This window comes from Tamandua tetradactyla, chromosome 10 (assembly GCF_023851605.1).
Source record: "Tamandua tetradactyla isolate mTamTet1 chromosome 10, mTamTet1.pri, whole genome shotgun sequence".
In the NCBI taxonomy this organism is placed as follows: Eukaryota; Metazoa; Chordata; class Mammalia; order Pilosa; family Myrmecophagidae; genus Tamandua; species Tamandua tetradactyla.
In genome coordinates this window covers 4941861-4957884 of record NC_135336.1, presented here as the reverse complement: position 1 = coordinate 4957884, position 16024 = coordinate 4941861, and the positions used below count along the sequence as shown (strand labels likewise).

General features: G+C 38.9%; 1 protein-coding gene across 4 annotated transcripts in view; it reads left to right on the top strand.

Moving 5' to 3' along the window:
* The window catches only part of ETV5 (ETS variant transcription factor 5), a 59585-nt gene that overhangs the window by 25153 nt on the left and 18408 nt on the right, over positions 1–16024 (top strand). For all 4 annotated transcript variants that reach the window (XM_077117818.1, XM_077117817.1, XM_077117819.1 and 1 more), the window contains 3 exons: positions 1507–1636; positions 2567–2857; positions 14325–14584. In XM_077117818.1, coding sequence (XP_076973933.1) covers positions 1507–1636; positions 2567–2857; positions 14325–14584 — 681 coding nt within the window. The remainder of the gene's footprint in view (positions 1–1506; positions 1637–2566; positions 2858–14324; positions 14585–16024) is intronic.

Genomic DNA, 16024 nt, shown 5'->3' with positions numbered 1-16024 from the left:
TCACCATCAAAAAAATCACCAGTGAGAACTCTCTAATGACTTCTAAATATAATCTTCCAGTTCTGTACTTACTTCATCTATTCAAGAAATGCAGTTGGCATCATGTAAGAAAGGAATTATGAAAACCTGTCCTTTCCTGTCAATCATTGGTAGGACTTTATAGCCACACTACATTATGAATTTATCATTTGTGAGGAAGTCATCCAGCTCATGTGTTCATTCCTGAGTCAAGAATTCAGGGTTGTAGAAGCACCTGAGAAGCCAGTTGGCTTGAAGATTGTTATCAGACAGAAAACGGATGATCTTGTAGCTAGTTCTAGCTAGTAGAATCATTAAGAACTACCCAAACTCCTGAAAGTGTTTTAGAAGTAAACAAAGTCCAGGAAAATCTCAGTGGCTTGCTTAAGGCACTGGCCATAGTTAGCCATTTAATGAGACCTTTGGTACAGTAAAAGGCAGCTGGCAAAGACGCTAACTCATTCTCCTCCCCCATCCTCCAAAGTAGCTAGACTGGGAGTGGCTGTTATAACCCATAACAAGAAAAAGACAGCTCTCCAGTGTAGCATCTTCAGAGTTTGTCCTTCTACTTTGAGTAAATTGCCCTCTCTAAAAGCAGTTAGCTCCTAGATAAGACAAAAAAGGCAAACCTGGGTTGGTTTGTTTGGGCCACTTGATTTGAAAAACTGCTGTTTACTTTGCCCTCTCAGAATCACACAAAGAGCATGCAGTTGGCTTCCAAACATGAAGCAGCACCTCTGTGTACTTACTCCATCAATTCCGGAGTAGTAACTGGCACTATCTCTAGAAGGACTGACGATGAAAACCTACCCTTCTTGGTTTGCTCCCTGGGAAAGGCATGGAGAAAGCATTATAAGCACAAGGTTTCCAGGATAACATCTATGAGCAATTAGCCTTTCCTGGGTAGTAGTTTGTTGAATGTTTTATTCTTTTGTTTTAAGAGTTTAGGTAATGCCCCCAGAGTTGAGTATATTTCTTGCTCAGATCTGATACTTAGAGCTGCTTAAAGATTTTTAAAACCATATATTTAATTTGTAATATGCCTCTGAATAAGAAATGTGTTTTCAGAGCATTTTCAAGAAATGCAATAACTACCAGCATATTTTTGGCTGTTTTGTTCTTTTTGGAAGCAGAATGCTTCATGTCTGCAACCCTGGTATTCTATCACCACCTACATTTTTCTTGAAGACTCATCATCTGCAGAAATTTTAAGGGTTTCAGAGCCTCTGGGAAGCAGACCTAGGACCAAGGAAATTTGAAAGGAAAAAAAAACTTGGCTGATTTAAAGTGTTAGATGATGATTTCTGATTTAAAAAACTTTTCATTGCTTTTACATGGAAGGGTTCTGTGTTTAAGTGTTTGCTTTCTCTGGCATGTTACTTGACCTGAGTTCCAAGAACAATTGGCTAGTTACAAGGTGTGCAGAAGGGAAGTATGTTAATCAGCTGTCCTCTCTCTCTTCCACCCCCAACCCTCTTCTGATTCCAGTGGTGCTTCATGCCCCACCTCCAGCCAAGATCAAACGGGAGCTGCACAGCCCCTCTTCTGAGCTGTCATCTTGTAGCCATGAGCAGGCTCTTGGTGCTAACTATGGAGAAAAGTGCCTCTACAACTATTGGTAAGTAGGGCTGAAGAACGGCTGCTCAGAAAGGCTCTGGAAGTAGCCCTCATGCTGACTGTTTCAGGTTTTATCCAGCAGATACTCAGAGGTAGAGCACCTCTGCGTTTCATGGGAATGTAATCTTCCATTTGCAGACCAATCCACTTGAGGCAGTTGTGCCGTACGTGTAATGCAGAACTGCTGAAGCACTGGGACTCTGCAGGGAACCAAGCTCATGCAGTACCAAGTCCTCCTAGGGGAATGAGCCTAAAATACTGGGATATTTGATCTGTGGCTTCAAGGGAGGGAATCTATACTTCTTCATGTCTATCATATGTTAATGTGAACTTTAAGCACCAAAGAAGCAATCTGCAAATCAGAATATATGAAAAGTCCTGATGCTTGTGCCCTTTACTTAAGAATATCCAGGCCCCAGGAATGAAGCTTTAATTTTAAACCATTCTTTGCTCTAGAAGATAAACAAAGATCTGTCTGAAAACAGGAGGAGAGTGGTTATTAATTCAAGTGACGCTACAGCAGAAATTTATCCTTCACTCGAGAATTCCAGCTAATTCAGAGAACCCTGGAATACTTGCGAGCAGGGCCAAAGAACACCTCCCATGGCTTAGCTTCTCCCCTCACCCATCCACCCCAGCACATGCACACACAGAGAATTTTTTAGAAGGGGGGAAGAAAGGAAACCGGAAGCAGAGGCTAAAATTATCTTTGAGAAAAATCACTAGAAGTGTTAAACAAGTCCCTGTGACGCAGTGTGTTTGTCACTTTGCAGAGGTACAAATATTCCCTCTGGGCTGCTGGCAATTTAACTATGTTAATGCTGTCATTTCCTGGCAACCGTGTGCTGCCTGCTAGAGTTCTGGGGGACCAGGTAACCCTGCTAATGGCTTGAAAGCAACTCAGTGGTTCCTTCTCTCTTTCTGTTTACAGTGCCTACGATAGGAAGCCTCCCTCTGGATTCAAGCCATTAACCCCCCCTACCACCCCCTTGTCACCTGGTCATCAGAATTCCCTGCTTCCCCCACCTGCGGCAGCTCTGCCCCCCCCTGCACAGCATGCCCCTCCAGCTGGCCCTGTACAAGGTGTGGGCCCTGCCCCCACCCCGCATTCACTCCAAGAACCTGGGCCCCAGCAGCAAGCTTTTGCGGTTCCCCGACCACCACATCAGCCCCTGCAGATGCCAAAGATGATGCCAGAAAACCAGTATCCATCAGAACAGAGGTGAGTGCTGACTTGGGTTTCCTCACTGCCTTATTCATCCCTCCTTTTCCTCACTAGAAGAGGGTAGGCAGTTAGTCAGGTTTATGAGGTACTTATAAAGTTCTCATTCCATTGAGGCTTCTTGTGAGGTAAGATTAAATAATATGAATAATGTGACCTGTTTACACACACCCTGTTCCTGAGGTACTCCAAGGAATCTTAGTTTATGGACATTCCAAGATCCTTACAAAGCAGGTAAGGGAGAGATAATTAGCACTATCCCCCCATTATAGAGCTAGAGGAACAGATCTGTTGAGTTTAGCCAAGGGCAGATTTCCTGGCTCCATGTTGGATACTACTTACTAGAATTGAACTTTCATTTATGCTGCCCATAATTATTTTATTACCGTTTTACTTTTATATGAGGAGATATTGTTGAATTATAGGAACTGTTGTATTTCATTTGATTTTAACACATTTTAACGATAGGAGATTAGCTAAGAGCCTTACCTAATAATTACCTACTTTTGAGATAGAAATCTTCTGGTTATACTCCAGATAGTTCCACATTCCTAATAACAGTATTGAAGCATCAGGAATAACATCTCCGGTGTCATTCAGTTCGCCAAACAAGCTAAGGCATAAAGGGGGCCAACACTGCCCCAAACTTGACTGCTTAAGTCCCAGCCTTCCAAGTCCGTTATCTAGGGCATTCTAAAATTTGGGGTACCAATTAAAAAGTCTCTGTGGGATGTGGAGACACTATAGGCAGGTAGTTGTAATGTTTTGTCAGTGATGTTACCAGTGCTTCAAGATGGTGACCATGGCATTTCCTTTCCATCTTCTTTACTCTGCATTGAGTGGGTATAATGAAAGGCAAGGAAGAGTTGAGAGGATTTATGAGTGTGCCTTCCCCACACCTGGTCCAACAAAGACACCTACCAGTATTTACTTGGAAGTCACTTTATTTCTAAATGAAATGTAGGAAAAAAAAGTAGGCTTCTTGTCTAGTTCTGCTCTTCTACCCCCTTGCTGTGAAAGCCATGGTAAAGAGCTCCGATTAGCGTGTGTTCTGTTGTCCAGGACCAGGAACTGAAGTGTTGGATAGTAAAGGGCCAAGGGGTTAGTGTTGGGGGATCTGGGGACTCATAGTGGGTTTCCTCATGTCTGAGCTCATCTATAGGAGACAGCTGTCACTAAGCTTTTGCCATTTGTTACCTTGTATAAACAATCTTGCCCTTTTTCAAGAGAATTTGGAAATCTGAGTTTTGATATGAAAGTCCCAGATTTTTTTTTTAAAGTTGGCAACTAATTGAAACTAAAAACACCAACACTCTGCAGTCTATACAGAACCTCTCTGTGGGTAAAATCCCCCTGCAGACCTGCCAGTTTGTGAACTCAGGCTTAGATACCATTTTTATTTCTATTGTTTCTTGGTTTTATGTTTTTAAGCAGCAGCATCATGATTTTCTTCAGGGATTATTTATGGAGGAAGAGGGTATATATTCAGTATTTGAAATACTCGCAAACTTTGTGTTTGGTATCCCACGTATAAAGGAAAATTACTTCGTGTCATGCCTCTTGCTAACATTTCCCCCTTAATCCTTGTTTCTTATCCAGGGGCTTCATGTAAACAGATTGTGTTAACTGAGTTGGGAGAGAAATACCTTAATTCCACTGGAGGTTATTTCTCTTCCTGCAGTCCTGGCAGACAGGGTAACCTTAGGCTACTTAAGGAAGCAGGTTTATCTCCAGGCTACCCAGCCTCCTCTTGAAAGGGGGAGACTTGAATTCCTGAGATTCCCAAGTGTCTGCCCTCAGGTGTCCAAGACCAGAATCTGAAAGTCAGTGTATCTTTTGGGCAGATGATTCTGCCTGAATCTGAACCATTTGCCTTGTGGTTAATGAAGCCATCCATGTGATATCTGTGATGCAAAATACATCAAAAACCTGACATTCAGGGTGCACAGGTAGTTCAGTGGTAGAATGCTCGCCTTCCACGTGGGAGACCCCGGTTCAATTCCCAGACCATGCACACACCGCCCCCCACCCCCACCCCAGATTTTGTTGGTAGATACTGGGTAATGGGAAAATGAGACGAACTAAAAACCTTCTGTCTATGACGTCAAGTTTAATAATCATGTACTTAAATAACTTTTATGTCTGCTCTGAAATGGGACAGATTACTTTTGTTTAGTACTGTAATTTGTTCTTTGTTCATAGTTTTTTATTTAAAAAGAGAGTAGTAACCCACTAACAAAAATACATAGTATTTTACAGGTTAGAAAGACATATAGTCTTATTTGAACTTTTGCACAGTTCTGGGACCAAGGTAGAGTAGATGTAGCGAAGGGACTTCCTCAGTGTCACATAGCCAAATTCTGAGTTCTACATTTAGAAACCAAAATATGAACTTAAAACTAAACCATTTGTTTTGGTTTTCTTTGGATTGCTGATGTTCACTAATGACTACTAAAAGCTAAATAACTGACGTTGAGAAATATGTTTTGACCTTGACCCATACCAGGACTTTATCCATTACTTAAGCTACAAAATCTTGAATTCCGACATCTCATTTATCTAAACCCATCTTGTAACACATATCTTTTTCATTTTGCTCACAGTGTGCTTATATCTGCAGCTGAATAGAATAAGCTCTTTTGAAAATAAAAACTACAATTTAGACCCCTTTTTTTAGACCACATTTAGCTGGATATTTACTTGTCCTCAATACATATTTGTTAATAGTGACAGTAGTTTGCTACGATTATACTTTAAACAACTAAAACATGATCAAGTCAAAGCAACATTCATGCTTTATATAATCTTAGTATATATTTCTTCACAACTCAGAATTTATTTTTAGAAGATAAATACTATGTTTGAAAGCAGTGATTTATATTGGTGATTTCCTCCCCCCAACGAAGAAAAAAACCATGTAATTTGGCATGTTCAGACATGTTCCATTTATCCTTCAAGACCAGCTGCTCCTTGAAGAGGAGGATTGCTTTTCATTCAGCGATCCAAATCTTGTATATTTTTTCATCATGCTGTTTACAGTGTTTACATGTGCTTGGTTGAAGAACTTAGAAAATATTCATATGTTAAGCATATAGTGCTTGTTCTAGTTTGCTAGCTGCTGGAATGCAATAAACCAGAAACGGAAGGTTTTTTTAAAGGGAAATTGCAAGTTAACAGTTTTTAGGCCTATAAAAATGTCCAAACTAAAAGCAAGTCTATAGAAATGTCCAATCTCAGGCATCCAGGGAAAGATACCTTGAGTCAAGGAGGCCAATGAAGTTAAAGGTTTCTCTCTCAAGTGGAAAGGCACATGGTGAACACAGTCAGGGGTCAGGGTTTCTCTTTCGGCTGGAAGAGCACATGGTGAACATAGGGCCATCTGCTACCTTCCTCTCCAGCTCCTCAGGAGGCATTTTCCTTCATCTCCAAAAGTTGCTGGCTAGTGGACTCTCTGCTTCATGGTTCTGTGTGTTCTCTGTTGTGGCTTTCTCGTAGCTGTTCTTCTCTGCTCTCTCTGAATCTCCCACTTTCTCCAAAATGTTTCCTCTGTTATAGGATTCCAGTAAACCGTTCAAGACCCTTCACCTGAAATGGGTGGAGATACGTCTCCACCTAATCCAGCCCAACAACCACTCTTGATTGAGTCACATCTCCAGGGAGATGAGCTAATTAAAGTTTCAAACATACAGTAATGAATAGGGACTAGAAGAAACGGCTGCCTTTACAAAATGGGGTTAGGATTAAAACATTGCTTTTATAGGGTACATATATCCTTTCAAACCAACACAGTGCTGAACATGTATTTTTTATTATACCGTCTTCTCATCACATCTCCGGTTGACGGAGGCATCCAAGGCCCCACAATTCAGCCGAAGAGGCTCCACTAACAAACTCATAATCTAAGAATTTTGTAGTATACTGCTCTTTATTTGGCATCCAGAAAAGAAGCAAAACTCATGAAAAGGCAAAATTTAAGAAAATACTCCTGCTGATGATGGAAAAGCCTAAGTTTCTTTGACAGTTCCTAAGGGCAACAGTATTATAGTAGGCTATCATGCTGTAATTTATTGTCATAATATAGTGCCCTGAGTCATCAAGAAAAGATCAGTTATGCATAATATCTTCTGAAAGAGGAAATATATATCCTAAATAGCCTGTTAGAGAAAAGTTTCTCTCTTGGTGGTTATGATCAAGATTTCAAAGCTTAAAGGGATGAATTAAGTTTTCTGGAATTTTGCTTTATAACAACCACTCATCCCTAAAGATGCCAGATAAATTAAGAGGTTGAATATCATCAAGTTTCTCTCTTGTTTCTATTTCCCATCATAATGTCCATCCCTAATTAATTGCCGTTTATTTCTGTCCTTCAAAATTTGAAGTTTTTAGAGAGGGAAAAGCTTGACTGACTCACGTTTGTAGCCTGCCCTGGAATGAAATCAATGTGTCTGACTCATCTCCTCTCCACACACCCCTTTTAATAGCATGTTATATATGGCAGCACAAATTAACTTTGGGATCCAAAACTGAGTTTCATGGATACTTAATGGACCGTTCTTTGACAGACTCAATAATGTACTTTTAATGGTCACAGTGAGAGTTTTTTTTAAGTTCTGAATCTTAACAGGGCTTGTTTTCAGCATTTCACCAGGTTTATCAAGTTAAAGGAAATCTCCTTTTATTTTGAGCTTATTGTGCATTTTTAACATGAGTGGAGGCTGAATTTTATCGAACACTTTTTCCTCTCTATTGAGATGATTGATGATTTTCTCCTTTAATTTCTTAATGTGGTAAGTATATGATTTATATAAACCCAACCTTGCATTCTTGTGATAAACTAGGTATGTTTGTTATATATTATGTTTTATATATCACTGAACTTGGTATTCCAATACATATTTAGGGTTTTTGCATCTATATTGATGTCTGAGAATAAAATATAGTTTTTAGATTGTGCTCGTGTTTTAGCGTCGAGGTTACAACCAGCTATCCTAATCAAATGAGTGGGCAGTATTTCTTCTTTTTCATGCCCTGAAATAGTTTGTATGAAATTAGAATTCCTTTATTCCTTTGATTTTTAGATGAATTCACTACTTGGGTCTAAGGTTTTCTTTGTGAGAAGATTTTTAATTACTGGCTCAATATCTTTACCGTTTATAGTCTTGAACGTTCTAGATTTCTATTTAGTTGAGTGAATTTGAATTATTTTTTCTAGATATTTTTTCATTTTGTGACACTTTTAAATTAATGGAATAAAGTTCTTCATAATGTCCTTGTAAAAATTTCTATAGCAGGCAGTGTGACGGTTGCTCAGTGACAGAACTCTCGCCTGCTATGCCAAAGACCTGGGTTTGATCCCTGGTGCTTGCCCATGCAAAAAAACAAAAAAGGACAAAGAAAAGAAAAATCTCTGTAGCATCTGTTGTCCGTTTTTCATTTTTTATGTTATTTGACTAGATTTTTTTTTTTCACTCTTAGTCTGGCCAGACAATTTTATTTGTGTTTTCAACAAATCAACTTTCGGCCTTGTTTATTCTCTCTATTGGGTATTTCCTGTTTCCTTGTGTTTTTTTTTCTCTTAACTAAAATATTGTTTCTGTTTTCTTTGAATTTATTCTTTCTTTTTCTAGTTTCTTTAGTTGAATGATTAGCTCCTTAATATTCAGCTTTTTTTCTTTATAGTATATGCATATAACCAAATAAAATTTCCTCTAAGGCTGGAGCTACCATACAATCTGGTTTGCCCATATCACTTATGATTTATGCCTTATATGGAAGCAATAGCCAATAGTTTCCCCCTTTCACTTCCCAAGGTATCTTGGCTTAGACCAGCAATTATTTGATCTCTAGCCAAGTCCTGTGTTAGCTGTATCCCATAAGTTCTGATTTGTGGTAATTTTAAAATTCAGTTCCGAATGTTTTCTATTATGATTTCTTTTGACCCTTAAGTTCTTTCAAAGTATGTTTCTTAATTTCCAAACATAAGGAGTTTTCTAATTGTCTAGACTATATGATTTTTATTTAAAGATCATCAAGAGAGTATGTTAAAGCAATTATAGAAACAGTACCAGCCCTGTCTCTGGAGTAAGGCAGCCTGAACGAACACTTCGGGTTGAATCCCAGCTCTGCTACTCGCTGTCTGTGTAACCTCAGGCAGGCCCTTAACCTCTCCAACCTTGGGTTCCTTCATCAGAAAATGGGGCAAATACCACATAGAATTATTGAATGGATTTAATGAAATAATATTTGTTGAGCGGAAGTGCTCAGTAAATGTTAGCTTCTGTGACAGTATTACATTTTAAAGATCACTTTAATTTTGCATAAAGAAAACTGTACTAAAAGAATCCTCTAAAATGATGTATCACAAACTCAACACAGTTCAGTTGCTTCATCTTTTAATATTAAGTTTTAAAATGTAAAGTTCCCTTATATCCCTAATCTTTTCTCTTTATCATCAGACTTATTAATACTTTATATATGAAACTAATGCTTTCACCATTTAAATACCTGGGGGCATGTCATATTTGCATCACCTTCCTTTTCCCGTATTTGATCTTGAACAATGAGACAGACATTTAGGCCTTGAAAGGAAATATTTTGTTCCTCACCTTTCAATGTTGTTTTTTTTTTTTTTTTTTTTTAACATGGGCAGGCGCCCGGAATTGAACCTGGGTCTCCCACATGGCAGGCAGGAACTCTGCCTGCTGAGCCACCATGGCCTGCCCACCTTTCAATGTTTTATTACAGCTTAGATGGGCCAGTTTGAGCCTAAGCAGCCTTGGCAAGCCTCATCGAGCCCTTGGAGTTCATTTCAGAGTACTTTGATGTGTTTTTAGGAACTGGATTTGGGTTTTGTTTTTCAGCAGTGTCTGGCCCTTGTTTACATGGAAAATAAATAATGAAGTGAAATTGGGTAGCACGTTGCCAGCCTATATAAAATCAGCATTCTCTTACTGAGAAAGGAGAATGGATATTGGGTAAGCGAGTAGTGGTATCTTTTATTTCTACTAGTGTGTGGTTTGTGAATATGTGATAGTCTTCTCCAAATTCCTGAAGATCTTCCCTTATTTTGCATAGCTTCTGAGTTCAGTGTTTTAGGAGTGGGAGGGCAGTCGATGGTAGATTTGAAAGGTAATGTATAAGAATCTACCAATGAACTGGGCTCCTTGTACCTGAATTGTCTTATGAAATTTTTACAACAAACCTTTAAGACAGATATTCTGGTTGTCCTCATTTCACTGATGAGGAAACTGAGGCTAAGAGCAGTTATATAACTTGCTCAGGGTCCCAAGAACTTGTAGTAAATGGTGAAAGTTAAATTTCAGGCCAGGATGGTCTGACCCCACAGCCAGAGCCTCTTACCCAGCTATGCTGCGTCTCTGTTTTCCAGCATCTTCTTTTAGCCTTAACAGAAATATGAAGTACATGGTGTCAGTTTCTTCACAGATTTTGTGTATCATCTTTCATCCTGCCTCAGGACTGTCTTTACTTCACCTGGCACTCATAGCCACTGTGTAGCCCTCAATAGATCCACTCTTTTTTCCTTTTTCCCTGTGAGCATTGGGTTTACTCTGCGTGTTGGCAGCAGAAACTGAAAAGGAAATGCAGAAAAAGCACGTAACGGTTATTATAACGTAAACCAAAATGTTGGTAGCGTGGGTGAGCTCTTTGGAGGAAGGTGCTATATAAATCTGACAAATAAATAAATGATTCTTTAAATAAGCTGGAACTGAAAAGCCTTAATCTGTAACCTATTGAATTTAGACCTACTTGGCAGTCAGAAGTGTTATTTTGCTTACCCGAATGTGCGTTTATTAAGGCATGATCTCTCTCGGGATCATTTGGTGGGGGTAGGGGGTGGATAGAAGAAAGGGAGGGGTTTTAGAGGGAAGAAGAAAAGATTTATTAGGAACAGAGCTGTTCCACAATTGAAAATGGTTGCCTGCCTCGGTAAATAAGAGGAATCCTTGTCATAGCTGTGTTATATATACAGCACATTCTTAGATCCTTCAAAAGGATGTGGAGAAAAGGAGGAGTTCAAATGAAGGTGAGTAAAGTTCACAGAATGTATTTTGAGAACAAGAACTGCATTACTTTACTAATCTCTGCAAATAAAAGCCGTTATCGGCAGCAAGCTCTGAGAGAATCTTTCTTCCAAATGTATTGGTTTTGTGACTTACCTTTAAGATCCCCTTTGCTACTCCCACTTCCTCAAAACAAACCAGTACCGAACTATTCCAAATTACAGGGTCTCTCCTGTGAACCACAGGCCTCTAAGCATCCTGCATGTTTAAAATTATGCTTGGGTAAAGAGGTGGGGGTTGCAGGCTTGGTGCCTGGGTGGAAGTACCCTTTCCTGAAGAGGCAGTACCAGGTGAGATTTCATTCTGGGAGGTAAGATGAGCACTGAGCGGTAGTGGAGCTTGGGCCTGTCAGCAGCAGAGACTCTAGTTACAGAAGTGAGTGGTGCATGCTCTGGGCCATCAGAGAAACTGACTGATGGCAGAGGGGAAAGGAGAGAAAATGTGTACCCTTGTTACTGTCCCTTCCAAGTAGCATGAGGTTTGGGCACTTTGTAAAATAAGGCTTTAATTACACCTTGTCTTTGTTCTCTACCCTCAGCTTCAGAATTTACCTTCAGGTTTGCAGTGTGCTGCTCATGCCCATATTCTAAGTGTGAAGCCTAAACCTGAGTTTCAAATTTACACCTCTTCAAAGACCATTGAAGGGTTTCTGTAAATAACAACAACCTTGAAAATCACATTCCTGATGAAGTCACATTGTAGTGTATTCAGTATCCCTAATAAAAGGCTCTCAACCCCGCTGAACCTTATATAGTTTGTAAAACTTGTTTAAGACATTGACTGGACAGATTCTGATGCTTTTGGTGTCTGGGATAAACAGATGACTGTAAAATTGTTCAGTGATCTTCATGTTATAAAATGATCTTACCATGCTGTTTTTGATAGTAAAGAATCACACAGAACACATGATACCATGCTATAACGGTGCTTTATCTGTACATAAGATCTCTTCAGTTGAAGATTTTAAATCTTGATGTTCTAGAAATCTATTGGCCACCTACTGCCACAGGTTGATGCAAATCAAATTCAAATTATTTGATTTAAAGTATTAATAGGATTTAGGCTAAAATTAGAAAATAAGGCAGTAGTATTAGGGAATTATATTGATTTTTTACAACCTCAACAAAACTGGCTGTTCTCAATTCTTTTATTTCTCTAGGAACCCTGGCTCCTACTTTCTTCCTGAGGATGTATGTTGGCAAGTGCTTTTTTTTATATACACATAGACTAGTGCCTTATGCAGAGTAGGCACTTGAATATTTTGTGAATTTAGGCCAGCAGTCTTGGGGCAGGGGGTCACTCATCTCTAACCTCTGTAGCTACCCTTCTGAGGTCAACCCATAGTCTGTAATTACAGCTTTTTGTCTTTAGAAGATCCTAGCTATGGCAGAAACTATGCTTTATAGACATGATTTCATTTTGTCATTCCAATAGCATTTTGAAGAAATATCATATCTCCAGGTATCAGATGAAGAAACTGGAGCCAAGAAAATTTGCCCTTTTTCAGGACCTCAGGCTCTCCCTCTGCCATACTGACTGCCTAACAAGGAAGGGGCACTTGGCATCCATGTGGATTTATCTGACAGCTAAAGAATGTTAATGATACTGGTTAATAACAATGCAAAAAACTTGCTCTATCTTTAATACATATTTATTGTGTATTATGAGCACATGTTTATTAGGTATTACGAGCAAGAAAGAAAAATCACCAAAAATCATAACCACCCAAAGATGAGCATTAGCAATATATAGGTTAAATCTTTGCAGGATTTTATGTGATGCTGTAAATGCTCCCCCCTCCCAAATTTGATGCCCCATATACTGTTTAGTAACTTGCCTTTCTAAATGTATCAAAAATACTTGTCCAGAACCTTATGTATTTGCACATCTATCATGCTTAATGGCTGCATTCAACTAAATGACGCTATCTCAGTGTAACTTAGCCAGTTCCCCTTGTTAGCCATTTGAGTTGAGGGCCATGTTTGTAGCTACAGCTGATCATATTCATGATTTAAGCGCATTTTTTGTGCCTTACAATTATTAGTTGCCTTACTCATCCTCTAAGTTATCAGGAAAAAATATTTTTCTAGGCTACTTTTTACCTTTTGGTTCCTGATAAACTTTTTGTTTATAGTCATTACTATTTCTTCTTTAGTGATTTTCCTGTTTACACCCTTAACCCATTTTTTTTTCTATTAGTACCTTTATCTTTTACTGATTTTTAAGAGCTCGTTTTTTCAACAGTATTAACATTGCTATATCTGCTAGAAATTTTCCCCGAGTTTTCTTTTGGTTTTGTTTCTGGTAAAGCTCATACTTAAACAATAAGTTATAGCCATATTTACCTTGATGATTTCTGCTGTTGGTGTGATGCTTAGAAATGTTTACTCTCACTCCAAGACTACGTAAGTTATTGTGTATATGTTTAATATTATAGGTTCATTTCTAGATAAAAATTTTTAATCCATATGAAATTTGGCATGTGATGTAAAACAAGGTCTAGCTTTCTTCCCCCTACTGATTTGAAATGCTAACCTTAACAAATGTTAAATTTTAAAATACATTTGACAGTTTTTGCCTTTCCATTCAGTCCCTTTGATTTGCCTATCTTTCATGTCTTGTATTACAGTTTTAATTGTTGTGGTTGTATAATGTATGTCAATGTCTGGTAAGGCATTATTTCTTTAAAAAGATTATTTGATATCTTAGATAAAATTTTTTAGTCATCCTTTTAAATTGGTTGGGAATACATTGCTTTTATAGAATAATTTTTAAAGAATCAACCATTTCAAAGTTTTAAATAATTGTGGTTTGCTGTTTTTCTCTTTACTCAGATCCTTCTGTTCCTCAGTGAGCACTGTTTAAGTTTTATTCTTATACAATTCCTGGTTATCCGTAGGGATTTTTATCATTTTGATTGCTGTTATGAATGGGCTTTTTGTTGTCGTTTTATTTTACATTTTCTAACTGGTTGATTTATACTCTTCAGTCTTTACAAGTTCATTTTACAGGTAAAAGGCAATAAACTAGTGAACAAACATATATGCAGTTTTACTGCTATTTGCACATAATTGGTCTTATACGTTCAGATCTTTGGTCTAAGCCAACTACATAAATAGACTGCGTGAAGTAAATAGTCAATGAAGATGAGAGCCTACTACATCATTGCTTTGATTGCTGGTTGTTTTTGTTGTTGTTTTACTACTCCCTGACATAGATTTGTAATGTGCTCTGTAATTTGGGGAAGAGGCTAAAATGTGCAGAAATAAGCACTAATACCTACATTAAAAATAATTTCACTAATCTGAACTTTAGTCCCTGTGCTAAACAATAGTGGGTATTCATCATGTTGCTGTTAAACAACATGACTTCTCCCTTCTTTACAGATTTCAGAGACAACTGTCTGAGCCCTGCCACCCCTTCCCTCCTCAGCCAGGCGTTCCCGGAGATCATCGCCCTGGTTACCACCGTCAGATGTCAGAACCTGTTGTCCATGCAGCACCCCCACCTCCTCAGGGATTCAAGCAAGAATACCATGACCCACTCTATGAACATGGGGTGCCAGGTCTGCCGGGGCCCCCAGCACATGGGTTCCAGTCACCCATGGGAATCAAACAGGAGCCCCGGGATTACTGCGTTGACTCAGGTTGGCATACAGATTGCCCCATTCATTTCTTCATTGTGCCGTTCATCTGCCGGATACTTAGCTATTGGGTGTCCTCTGTGTGCCAGGCCTTGGGAAATTGTTTTATAAGAATTGTCTTTGGGGCCATAGTGGCTCAGCAGGCAGAGTTCTCACCTGCCATGCCTGCCATGCCGGAGACCCAGGTTCATTTCCCAGTGCCTGTCCATGCAAAAAAAATAAATAAAAGGATTGTTTTCAAAGAACTTTAGGTCTAGTAAAGCTGACATGTTAGCATAACTGAATACAAAACAAAAGGCAAGAGTCACGTGAATGGCAGCAAGTGTGGTAGGCATTCAGAAATGGCACAGAGTATACCTCTGAGTCCAAGCCTAAAGATTGCTGGGTTCCAGTTTTGGAACCATTTTTAAAGTATTTTAACTTTAGGATTGCTGGACTACACAGGGCATGGTATTTCTGCATTTCACTCCTACCCCTAGTTGTTTTTTTTCCTTTTGTTTTAAGCACACCAAATCCATAAAACTCCCAATATAAGTATAAGGAAGATAGCAGACATGTAAAAACATGATTCTTTCTGTTCTTGAAATGGTTTTCAGCTGTTTCATGGCTTTATGGAGCACTGGATACACCGTGGGAAAGATTGTCCTATTCTTTGCTTGATGGGATTCACTGCTGTATTGTAATTCTTTTGACTAGGAAAGTTCCTATGTCTTTCAGCAGCTTCTGATTTATACAGGGAGAGGTATAACATGTGAAGGTACCTGTTGTTTAATTATGGGCTATCTCTTCTCTAGGAAGTTTAAGCTGTACTTACAAGGACCTACACGCACAAACACCCACCCACACATACTCTGCAGACATTACAATGAAACCCTCAGGGAAAAGAAGAATTGGAATTTTGCAGCTTACACACGTAGAAACACTTTGCTCCTCTATATTTACCATTCCCCTTTCAGAATTGATTTTACTTTTCACTCTTTTTTTGAAGTTGAGGCTAAGGGAATTTGAGAGTAGTTGGTAGGTTTGCACCCTTTGCCTATGTGCTTAAGTTTTCTTGAAGATCCGGCAGAGAGATTGGGCTACATGGTTACAAATGGCTTTTTGCAAATGGATGGAATATGGAATTTGCTCTTGGTCTGCTCTGAAATAGTGCATAGAATGCTCCATTCGGCTGAAATTGGGCTGAAATGGGAAAGTCTGGAAAGATAGGTAGAAAAATGGAGACATCTGTTGCTTTGTGTCAGAAAAATTACCACTGGTAATCCTCCTTAAGGTTTTGATGTATTTTTCTCAGAAGCAAACTCGACCAGCAATATTTTTTTCAGAGACTGACATTTTAATCTGTGCTGACCAACTCCATTAAAGCAAGATACTCAGCATATGTTACCATATCTGTAATTCTTTGATCAGATATTAACCATATCTGTAATTCTTTGGCATTCT